Source organism: Hyperolius riggenbachi, chromosome 3 (assembly GCF_040937935.1).
Source record: "Hyperolius riggenbachi isolate aHypRig1 chromosome 3, aHypRig1.pri, whole genome shotgun sequence".
NCBI classification, from domain to species: domain Eukaryota; kingdom Metazoa; phylum Chordata; class Amphibia; order Anura; family Hyperoliidae; genus Hyperolius; species Hyperolius riggenbachi.
This window is the reverse complement of record NC_090648.1, coordinates 69,454,259-69,465,876: the sequence shown is the minus strand read 5'-3', so window position 1 is coordinate 69,465,876 and position 11,618 is coordinate 69,454,259. Positions and strand designations below refer to the sequence as shown.

At 46.2% G+C, this 11,618-nt stretch overlaps 1 protein-coding gene across 1 annotated transcript; it reads right to left on the bottom strand.

The window, feature by feature from the left end:
- Positions 1-10,374: 10,374 nt before the first annotated feature.
- Positions 10,375-11,394, bottom strand: LOC137562158 (beta-1,3-galactosyltransferase 2-like). The gene has a single exon (XM_068273491.1). It carries the CDS (start codon positions 11,392-11,394, stop codon positions 10,375-10,377), a length of 1,020 nt encoding a protein of 339 aa, XP_068129592.1.
- Positions 11,395-11,618: the final 224 nt, after the last annotated feature.

Here is an 11,618-nt window from a genome sequence, read left to right as displayed (position 1 = left end):
ACCCAAACAGGGTATTGTTCTGCAGAACCCAAACAGTGGCGAACACTGTTCGCCCAACACTAGTGTAGTATACACAAGGATACACAGAAGTAATCTGGCTCAGTGTGAATTCCCAGGTCCTCCTGGTTCTAACACACTGTAGGATCTGACTAAGGTCTGAGTGCTTTCACGTAAGTGTTCGCAACGACAGATAACCTGAGACTGACCAGCAGTAACTATATATAGAGCGGCGCTCTCCGGCACCACCCAACAATGATCAACCAATAGTCACTTGCTCTGAGGTCAGCTGACCAACCTGGTCAGCTAATCCCTCCTTGGTTGTCATAAAGGTTCTGCCTCTCAGCGCGTGCGCGCGTATTCCTCAATCTGTGTGAACTAACAGACCCAGCCACACCAGCCGCACGCTGCTGCGTTCAAACCGCCGCGCTGGACGCAGAATCAGCCGCCTTGCTGTCAGTACATGCGGTGGCTTTTCCGCGTTCTATTACAAGGATTCAGTTAGTTTAGTGTAGTGTAGTTTGTGTTGGGTGCAGGATTTAGTTAGTGTAGTGTAGTTTGTGTTGGGTGCAGGATTTAGTTAGTGTAGTGTAGTATAGTTTGTGTTGGGTGCAGGATTTAGTTAGTGTAGTGTAGTGCAGTTTGGGTTGGCTGCAGGGGTCAGTTAGTGAAGTGTAGTGTAGTGTAGTTTGGGTTGGCTGCAGGGGTTAGTTAGTGTAGTGTAGTGTAGTTTGTGTTGGGTGCAGGGGTTAGTTAGTGTAGTGTAGTGTAGTTTGTGTTGGGTGCAGGATTTAGTTAGTGTAGTGTAGTGTAGTTTGGGTTGGCTGCAGGATTTAGTTAGTGTAGTGTAGTGTAGATTGTGTTGGGTGCAGGATTTAGTTAGTGTAGTGAAGTGTAGTTTGTGTTGGCTGCAGGGTTTAGTTAGTGTAGTGTAGTTTGTGTTGGCTGCAGGGGTTAGTTAGTGAAGTGTAGTGTAGTTTGTGTTGGCTGCAGGGGTTAGTTAGTGAAGTGTAGTGTAGTTTGTGTTGGCTTCAGGGGTTAGTTAGTGAAGTGTAGTGTAGTTTGTGTTGGCTGTAGGGGTTAGTTAGTGAAGTTTAGTGTAGTTTGTGTTGGCTGCAGGGGTTAGTTAGTGTAGTGCAGTTTTAGTTGGCTGCAGGGGTTAGTTAGTGAAGTGTAGTGTAGTGTAGTTTGTGTTGGCTGCAGGGGTTAGTTAGTGAAGTGTAGTGTAGTTTGTGTTGGCTGCAGGGGTTAGTTAGTGAAGTGTAGTGTAGTTTGGGTTGGCTGCAGGGGTTAGTTAGTGTAATGTAGTGTCGTTTGGGTTGGCTGCAGGGGTTAGTTAGTGAAGTGTAGTGTAGTGTAGTTTGGGTTGGCTGCAGGGGTTAGTTAGTGTAGTGTAGTGTAGTTTGGGTTGGCTGCAGGAGTTAGTTAGTGAAGTGTAGTGTAGTTTTGGTTGGCTGCAGGGGTTAGTTAGTGAAGTGTAGTGTAGTGTAGTTTGGGTTGGCTGCAGGAGTTAGTTAGTGAAGTGTAGTGTAGTTTGGGTTGGCTGCAGGGGTTAGTTAGTGTAGTGTAGTGTAGTTCGGGTTGGCTGCAGGGGTTAGTTAGTGTAGTGTAGTTTGGGTTGGCTGCAGGGGTTAGTTAGTGTAGTGTAGTGTAGTTTGGGTTGGCTGCAGGGGTTAGTTAGTGAAGTGTAGTGTAGTGTGGGTTGGCTGCAGGGGTTAGTTATTGTAGTGTATTGTAGTTTGTGTTGGGTACAGGATTTAGTTAGTGTAGTTTGTGTTGGGTGCAGGATTTAGTTAGTGTAGTGTAGTGTAGTTTGGGTTGGCTGCAGGGGTTAGTTAGTGAAGTGTAGTGTAGTGTAGTTTGGGTTGGCTGCAGGGGTTATTAGTGTAGTGTAGTGAAGTTTGTGTTGGGTGCAGGATTTAGTTAGTGTAGTGTAGTGTAGTTTGTGTTGGGTGCAGGATTTAGTTAGTGTAGTGTAGTGTAGTTTGTGTTGGGTGCAGGATTTAGTTAGTGTAGTGTAGTGTAGTTTTGGGTTGGCTGCAGGTGTTAGCTAGTGTAGTGTAGTGTAGTTTGGGTTGGCTGCAGGGGTTAGTTTGTGAAGTGTAGTGTAGTTTGGGTTGGCTGCAGGGGTTAGTTAGTGAAGTGTAGTGTAGTTTGGGTTGCCTGCAGGGGTTAGTTAGTGTAGTGTAGTGTAGTTTGGGTTGGCTGCAGGGGTTAGTCAGTGTTGTGTAGTGTAGTTTGGGTTGGCAGAGGGGGTTAGTTAGTGAAGTGTAGAGTAGTGTAGTTTGGGTTGGCTGCAGGGGTTAGTTAGTGTAGTGTAGTGTAGTTTGGGTTGGCTGCAGGGGTTAGTTAGTGAAGTGTAGTGTAGTTTGGGTTGGCTGCAGGGGTTAGTTAGTGTAGTGTAGTGTAGTTTGGGTTGGCTGCAGGGGTTAGTTAGTGTAGTGTAGTGTAGTTTGGGTTGGCAGAGGGGGTTGGTTAGTGAAGTGTAGTGTAGTGTAGTTTTGGTTGGCTTCAGGGGTTAGTTGGTGTAGTGTAGTGTAGTTTGGGTTGGCTGCAGGGGTTAGTTAGTGTAGTGTAGTTTGGGTTGGCTGCAGGAGTTAGTTAGTGAAGTGTAGTGTAGTGTAGTTTGGGTTGGCTGCAGGGGTTAGTTAGTGAAGTGTAGTGTAGTTTGGGTTGGCTGCAGGGGTTAGTTAGTGAAGTGTAGTGCAGTTTGGGTTGGCTGCAGGGGTTAGTTAGTGAAGTGTAGTGTAGTTTGGGTTGGCTGCAGGGGTTAGTTAGTGAAGTGTAGTGTAGTTTGGGTTGGCTGTGCAGTGTAGTGTAGTTTGGGTTGGCTGCAGGGGTTAGTTAGTGATGTGTAGTGTAGTTTAAGTTGGCTGCAGGGGTTAGTTAGTGAAGTGTAGTGTAGTTTGGGTTGGCTGCAGGGGTTAGTTAGTGAAGTGTAGTGTAGTGTAGTTTGTGTTGGCTGCAGGGGTTAGTTAGTGAAGTGTAATGTAGTTTGGGTTGGCTGCAGGGGTTCGTTAGTGTAGTGTAGTGTAGTTTGGGTTGGCTGCAGGGGTTAGTTAGTGTAGTGTAGTGTAGTGTAGTGTAGTTTGGGCTGGCTGCAGGGGTTGGTTAGTGAAGTATAGTGTAGTTTGGGTTGGCTGCAGGGGTTAGTTAGTGAAGTGTAGTGTACTTTGCTTTTGCTGCAGGGGTTAGTTAGTGAAGTGTAGTGTAGTTTGGGTTGGCTGCAGGGGTTAGTTAGTGAAGTGTAGTGTAGTGTAGTTTGGGTTGGCTGCAGGGGTTAGTTAGTGTAGTGTAGTGTAGTGTAGTGTAGCGTAGTTTGGGTTGGCTGCAGGGGTTAGTTAGTGAAGTGTAGTGTAGTTTGGTTTGGCTGCAGGGGTTAGTTAGTGTAGTGTAGTTGGTGGGGGCAGCAGGGGTAAGTGAAGTGTAGTGTAGCAGGATTTAGTGTAGATGGGCAGTTCAGCTTAGATAGAGACAGTTTTGGGGGGTGTAAAGGTCCATAAGACACCCCTGCACCATAGACGCACCTAGGTTTATTTATTTATTTATTTATTTTTCCTGATTTTTGCCTTCTAAATCTAGGTGTGTCTTATATGCCGGAGCGTCTTATATTCCGTAAAATACAGTATCTCCTTTTATAATTCCATCCTCTGTGGTCGGTCGGTTCCATCTGAATTCCTGCGAAGCAGCTTTTTTCGGAGTGCGGCCCTGAGCGCCGTGCGCCGAAGCTAGGCGCCGTCATAGCAGCAATGCTATGATGCGCACTCTAGCAACCCCGAATTACATCTCCCTCCGAGTTGCGACAACCTGTGGGGGAATGGTATTTAACGCCACCTCAGAGTTTAGCGGCAGCAAGGAGAGCCGCCATTTGGCTCTCCCTGCACCGAACTATGTACTCAAAATTCCTGAAATCAGCCATTACAGTCATTTCCAAACCTGACAGAGATCCACTCCTCCCCTCTAATTATCACCCTATATTGTTGCTCAAGAGCAAATATAAAATATTTACTTCTATCTTAGTCACTTGCCTCAACAAGGGTATTACAATGTGCACCTGTCACACACACAGGTAGTCACTGAATGTGCTGGGCCTGGCAGTGGCACACACAGTAGGAATTACCAAGGCTGTCTATGCAACACAAGTGTCAGTAGGACACACACACACACACACACACACACACACACACACACACACACACACACACACACACACACACACAAATAGATTGCAAGAACAAGATTAGCTCTCAAAAAAACTGTTGAGGGGTGCTTTTTTAGCAATAAGAATCCGTAAGGAGCAAGCTAACAAGCCTACAAGAGCCTAGCATGGCCTACTGCAGCTAATTAGGTCAGACAAAGAGCAGATACACGGCTGCTGCCGCTATTCACATTACATATGGGCAGTGCAGGAGGACACTGGGGCATTGCAGGGACATCGCGGCGAGGCTGCGGTTCGTATCGGTGGGCGTTCGTAAATTGAGGGCTCCCTGTATTCAGACTATAGGACGCAGGCGCTACCCCGACACACACACTTTTGGGTGAGAAAAAGTGTGTCTTATAGTCTGAAAAATACGGTACTTGCTGGTTAAATAAAAGTAACTTTAAGTCAAATTTTGTGAGGGGCAGCACTGTATATAAGTGTGTATGTTTTCTATCTGAAAAATGATGAATGATTGTTTTTCCTATCAGAGCAGTGAGTCCCTACCTAATGCCTGGTTCGCACCATGCAATTTCCCATTAGATTGATGGGTTGAATCAATTTTCCGATCACCTCTATACAAATTTGATCAGAAAAACGATCAGATTGAACCTGTCAGAAATAATAGATGTGACCAATCTATCTTATGGGAAATTGCATGTGTGTACTAGACATGAAGTAGCAGAGCAGCGCTCATCTCTTTCTTTGCTCTCCTGTCATCACAGACCTGTTGCTTAGCTATCAAAAGGGAACATTTATTTTACTGATTGATTCCTTGACAGATTTTGAATTTTTTTTTTTTACCGTTTAACCACTTGCAATATACCTATGGGTGGCGGCGAAGTGGCACCCTCAGGACCGCGTAACATCGATCGGCGGTAGCTCCTGGGGGACTGAACTCCCGGAGATCGCGCGCACCCGCGTCGTCAACCCACCGGCCATTTAGCAGTGCCGGCGGGTTGTTAACCATCGATCTGCCGCATAGTAAGCGCATAATACGTTTTGTAATGTATACAATGCGTATTATACAGGCTGCCTCCTGCCCTGGTGGTCCCAGGGATCGAGGGACCACCAGGGCAGGAGGCAGCCCCCCTGGTAAGCGCACACACACACTGATTCTGCCCCCCTGCCCCCTGATCACCCACAGCACCCGTCAGACCCCCGTGATCACCCCCTCAGACCACTGTTTGCACCCAATCACCCACCTAATCACCCATCAATCACCCCCTGTCACTATCTGTCAACGCTATATTTTAGATTAGGTCCTAATCTGCCCCCTGGGGTCTCCTGATCACCCTCCACAGCCTCAGATCCCCCCCCCCATGTACTGTATACATCTATTCTCCCCTGTAATTACCCACTGATCACCTGTCAATCACCCATCAATCAACCCCTGTCACCACCTGTCACTGCCACCCATCAGATCAGACCCTAACCTGCCCCTTGCGGGCACCTGATCACCCGCCCACACCCTAAGATCACCCGCAGACCCACCCTCAGATAACCCCCAAGTGCATTGCTTACATCTGTTCTCCCCTCTAATCACCGACTGATCACCCATCAATCACCCATCAATCACCCCCTGTCACTGCTACCCATCAGATCAGACCCTAATCTGCCCCTTGCGGGCACCCAATTACCCACCCACACCCTCAGATCGCCCTCAGACCCCCCCTGATCGCCTCGCCAGTGCATTGCTTGGATCTATTTTCCTCTTTAATCACACCCTGATCACCTATCAATCACCCCGTCACCCCCTGTCACCACCTGTCACTGCTACCCATCAGCTCAGACCCTAATCTGCCACTTGCGGGCACTCAAACTCCCGCCCACACCCTCAGATTGCCCTCAGACCCCCCCCCCTTATCACCTGGCCAGTGCATAATTTACATCTGTTCTCCCCTCTAATCACCCACTGACCACCCATCAATCACGCCCTGTCACCACCTGTCACTGTTACCCATCATACCCATCAGATCAGACCCTCATCTGCCCCTTGTGGGCACCCAATCACCCGCCCACACCCTCAGATCGCCCTCAGACCCCCCCGATCACCTCACCAGTGCATTGCTTGCATCTATTCTCCCCTCTTATCACACCCTGATCACCTATCAATCACCCCGTCACCCCCTGTCACCACCTGTCACTGCTACCCATCAGATCAGACCCTAATCTGCCCCTTGCAGGGGCACTCAAACACCTGCCCACACCCTCAGATCACCCTCAGACCCCCCCTGATCACCTCTCCAGTGCATTATTTACATCTGTTCTCCCCTCTAATCACCCACTAATCACCAATCAATCACCTCCTGTCACCACCTGTCACCCCCTAGCACAACTACACATCAGATCAGGCCCTAATTTGCCCCGTGTGGTCTCCTGATCACTTGGCCATACCCTCAAATCCCCCTCAAACCCCATTCCGATCACCTCCCCAGTGCATTGATTGCATCTATTCTCCCCTCTAATCACCCCCTGAGACACCCATCAATCACCTCCTGTCACCCCCTGTCACCCCCTAGCACTCCTGTCCATCAGATCAGGCCCTAATCAGCCTCCTGCGGATTTCTGATCACCCAGCCAAACCCTCAGCTGCCCCACCGAAGTGACAGAATTTTTTTTTCTGATCACTGTGGTCTCTACGACTTAATTGTGGCTGAGACCAACCGCTATGCCACACAATAAGCAACCGCCAATCAAAGAAGCTACCATGCCCAGCCTTTTCGGTGAAAACCACTCCAAGTTTCCGAACGTAACATTTTTTGGGGCTTTCTCCTTAACATGGGTCTAGTCAAAAAGAATGTATCGCGGTCTTATTGGTCTATGCACCCAATACATCACATGCCCATGTTCTCTGCTGCCATGCCCAGGTCACCATTTTTGAACATCCTCCACTTCCTGCACTTAAGTGCCAATACAACCTGTCATCTAAGAGGCCACCCTGCTTATGAACGGTTCCAAAAAAATCGGCCCCTCATAGACCACCTGTCATCAAAATTTGCAGATGCTTATACCCCTGAACAGTCATTTTGAGGCATTTGGTTTACAGACTACTCCTCACGGTTTTGAGCCCCTAAAATGCCAGGGCAGTTTAGGAACCCCACAAATGACCCCATTTTAGAAAGAAGACACCCCAAGGTATTACGTTAGGTGTATGGTGAGTTTATAGAAGATTTTATGTTTTGTCACAAGTTAGTAGAATATGACACTTTGTGAAAAAAAAACAATAAAAATCAATTTCCGCAAACTTGTGACAAAAAAATAAAATCTTCTATGAACTCACCATACCTCTAACAGAATACCTTGGGGTGTCTTCTTTCTAAAATGTGGTCACTTGTGGGGTTCCTATACTGCCCTGGCATTTTAGGGGCCCTAAACTGTGAAGAGTAGTCTAGAAACCAATTGCCTCAAAATGATCTGTCAAATACTAAAAGTACTCATAGGACTTTGGGCCCCTTAGCGCACCTAGGCTGCAAAAAAGTGCCACACATGTGGTATTGCCGTACTCAGGAGAAGTAGTATAATGTGTTTTGGGGTGTATGTTTACACATACCCATGCTGGGTGGGAGAAATCTCTCTGTAAATGGACAATTGTGTGTAAAAAAATCAAAAATATCTCATTTACAGAGATATTTCTCCCACCCAGCATGGGTATGTGTAAAATACACCCCAAAACACATTATACTATTTCTCCTGAGCACGGCGATAGAAACATATGTGACACTTTTTTGCAGCCTAGGTGCGCAAAGGGCCCAAAGTCCTATGAGCACCTTTAGGCTTTACAGGGGTGCTTACAATTTAGCACCCCAAAAATGCAAGGACAGTAAACATACCTCACAAATGACCCCATTGTGAAGAGTAGATACCCCAAAGTCTTCAGAGAGGGGCATGGTGAGTCCGTGGCAGATTTCTTTTTTTTTTGTCACAAGTTAGCAGAAATGGAAACTTTTTTTTTAATCTTTTTTTTTTTTTTGTCACAAAATGTCATTTTCCGCTAACTTGTGACACAAAATAAAATCTTCTATGAACTCACCATGCCTCTTAGTGAATACTTTGGGATGTCTTCTTTCCAAAATGGGGTAATTTGAGGGGTATTTATACTATCCTGGAATTCTAGCACCTCATGAAACATGACAGGTGCTCAGAAAAGTCAGAGATGCTTCAAAATGGGAAAAATCACTTTTTGCACCATTGTTTGTAAAAGCTATAATTTTTACCCAAACCAATAAATATACACTTATTGGATATTTATTTTAATCAAAGACATGTAGCACAATAAATTTGGACAAAAATGTATATAGAAATTTTACTTTATTTTAAAAATGTCAGCACAGAAAGTTAAAAAAAAATCATTTTTTTGACAAAAGTCATGTCTTTTTTGATGAATTTAATAAAAACAAAAAATCACAGCAGCGATCAAATAGCACCAAAAGAAAGCTGTATTAGTGACAAGAAAAGGAGGTAAAATTAATTTAGGTGGTAGGTTGTATGAGCGAGCAATAAACCGTTAAAGCTGCCGTGGTCTGAATGGAAAAAAAGTGTCTGGTCCTTAAGGGGTTTTATGACTGCAGTTCTTAAGTGATTAAGGTTTGAGGTGTCCATACATCTGTTGACTTTGGCGGCTGATCAACCAACCAATTTAATTACTATAAACAAATTGGTTGAAAATCTGGGCTGCCAAATGCAGGCCCAACTGACAATGCGACCAATTTCAGCCCGAATTTATCACGCCTGATGCAAGATGTCGGGCCAAAGTAGGTTGGTCGGGTGTGCGGCGATATGGTGGCCAATTTCAGAATGAGCAAAAAAAATGACGAAACCCCCACCGCTGTCTCACTAATGTATAAATGTGCCCCCCATGAGTGCATTTATACATTATGGGCTTGATTCACTAACCGGCGCTAAGCATTAGCGCCGGAGTGAAAAGCCACTCAATGCCCGAAATGTAGCTTTGCGGGCACTAATAGCCACGCAAAGCTACATCGCGCATAGCCCAGGGCAATGCGCGCAGAGCCATTAATAGTGTGCCTTGTAAACGTTTCCACCTGTGCGACGAAAATGACGCATCGGGTGCCCCCGAAACGGTGCATCAGTGCGCCGCTTTGGGGGCACCCGATGTGTCATTTTCGTTTACAAGGCAGCGGGTGCGACATTATCGTCGCACCGTGCACTATTAACGGCTGCGCGCGCACTGCACTGGGCTGTGTGCGATGTGTGGCCACTTAACTCCGTGGTTTGCGCCCACTAGGTCTTTAGGCACACTAACCAGCTTAGCGCTGGTTAGTGAATCATGGCCTACCTGTCCTGTATCAGCCTCTACGTGGTGTCCGTCACTGAAACCTCCGGGCATCTCTTCTGTCAACTCTGTACACGCCACTGGCGCATAGCGTGTGATGCCACACCCTATGCGCCACCGCCAGCATATATGCAGTTGATAGAAGAGCCACCCAGAGATGGACGGTCACCACGCGGAGGCTGAAACAGGACAGCGAATGTATAAAAATGCACTCATGGGGGGTACATTTATACATTAGGGGGGCAGCGGCGGGGTGGACACGGCAGGATCAGCCAATTCTCTGGAGATTTCATTCTGAAATCGGACAGGAGTTGGCCTGCAGTATGTGGCCAGCTTCGACAAAGATGCAAATCTCTCTCCAATCTCTCTCTAATCTGATTCGATTAGAAATAAATGTGTCTCATTGTCGAATCTGCCCATAATCATCTGATGTATGGCTTCCTATATAGTCTAAAGGGGGTAGAGAGGGAATGACTCAAGTCACAGAGTCTGAGCATCTATACACTGTTCAGCTCAGTTTGAGTTGTAAAGTGGAGCGGATAGTCCCATGAAAATGTTTACCTTACCGGGTCAGAAATTTTGTCTACAACCAGAGTTACAGATCGCCCAGCAAGCACATGGTGAACCAGGTTTCTCTACAACCCTGGCACTAAACTGAAGCTTTACATGATGTTCCTCCTGGAGATAGCACAGTCTCGTCGCACACCAGGAAGTAAGGAAAATACATGGAGATCTGGAATTCTGACTGTGTGTGACTGTGTGTGACTGTGTGTGCAGCAAAGCAGGGCATCTTTGGAGCAGGAAAAATGATTTATTTTGACATGCAGGCTTTTATCTCTCTGTAAGTCCTTACACCCTTTTACCCGTCTGCTTTTTCAGTGCCCTAGGGCATGGCCTTTGTAGTCTTACCAGAAATCAGGCCCTGCTCGCAGTCTAAAGATTTCAAAGTCCAAAAATCTGACCATATACTCCGCAGCTGATCACTCGAATAATGGTGGACTGTGATAAGCTTGTGAAATTGACATCGGTTATATTCTATGTAATGGCCATTGAATATATACTGAGGAGATGGTGTGGGTGGAATATGGAGCTCGTGTAGACAAATCCCCATGAAGCAATCCTCCATAGGGTTTATCCGAATCCGTTGTGATATGTCATAGATTTTTTCTGCCATGTCAGCTGAGAAGACATATCCAGGCCCAGAACAGTAGGGTGGGTAAGTGTCATTGGGGTAAATTTCCTCAGGGACATACCATTTACTTTCTTTTTGCCTTGATGGTCCTGTACCAGATACGATTAATCCCGTAAAATAGTTTTGACGGACTGGAAGCTTTGGATGAAGAAGCTTGTGAACCAGATAGTCAACATTAAGGAACATATCGTTGTCAATTTTTATCACATAGCTGGCCTTAGGGCAGAACTTAGTCACCCACTCCATGCCCAGTAAGGTTTTTAGGGTAAGATTATAGTAGGTGTCCATGAAGTCTTGTTGGACTATATCTTTAAAGGCTTCACTTTCCTCCTCCAGCATCATTTGAGTCCTGTCTGAGACAAAATCTGAAAATCCCAGCAAAAAAATCCTCAGCACATCAACATCATAGTTACTTTCATTGCCCCAGGTTGCCCGTATGGTGTGTCTTGTCTCCAAATCATGGACTTTACCAATTACCAGCATGATCAGGAAGGGTGCTCTGTCTTTGCATTTATCTGGCTGGTTGATGAGGTACATATACGGATATGGGTAAGGTGGGGCCAGAGGATGGCGGAAGGCTGGATAGGTCTGATTGTTCACAGGCTGTTGGCTGTCTTTTGTTTGTAACGCAAAATGTCTTTGTGCCAAACTTTTCAGAAGCGATGTTCGTGTCTCAAAGTGGAACAAGAATCCACAGGAAAACAACAGCATGAGTGCAAGGATAGCAAAAAATCTTTTTACATAACAGGGATTCACCATGATGTCTTCCTGTTTTCTGGAATCTGGACTCCACCGAGGGATCTATAGAAAAATGACATTGTTACACAGAAAGGGTGTAAACTCATCTTAAACAACTCTGTTATCATGTTTTCCTGTTTTATATTCTTCTTGTAACGGTTGGTGTGTCAGCACACAGAGAGTATCTGATTATTGAT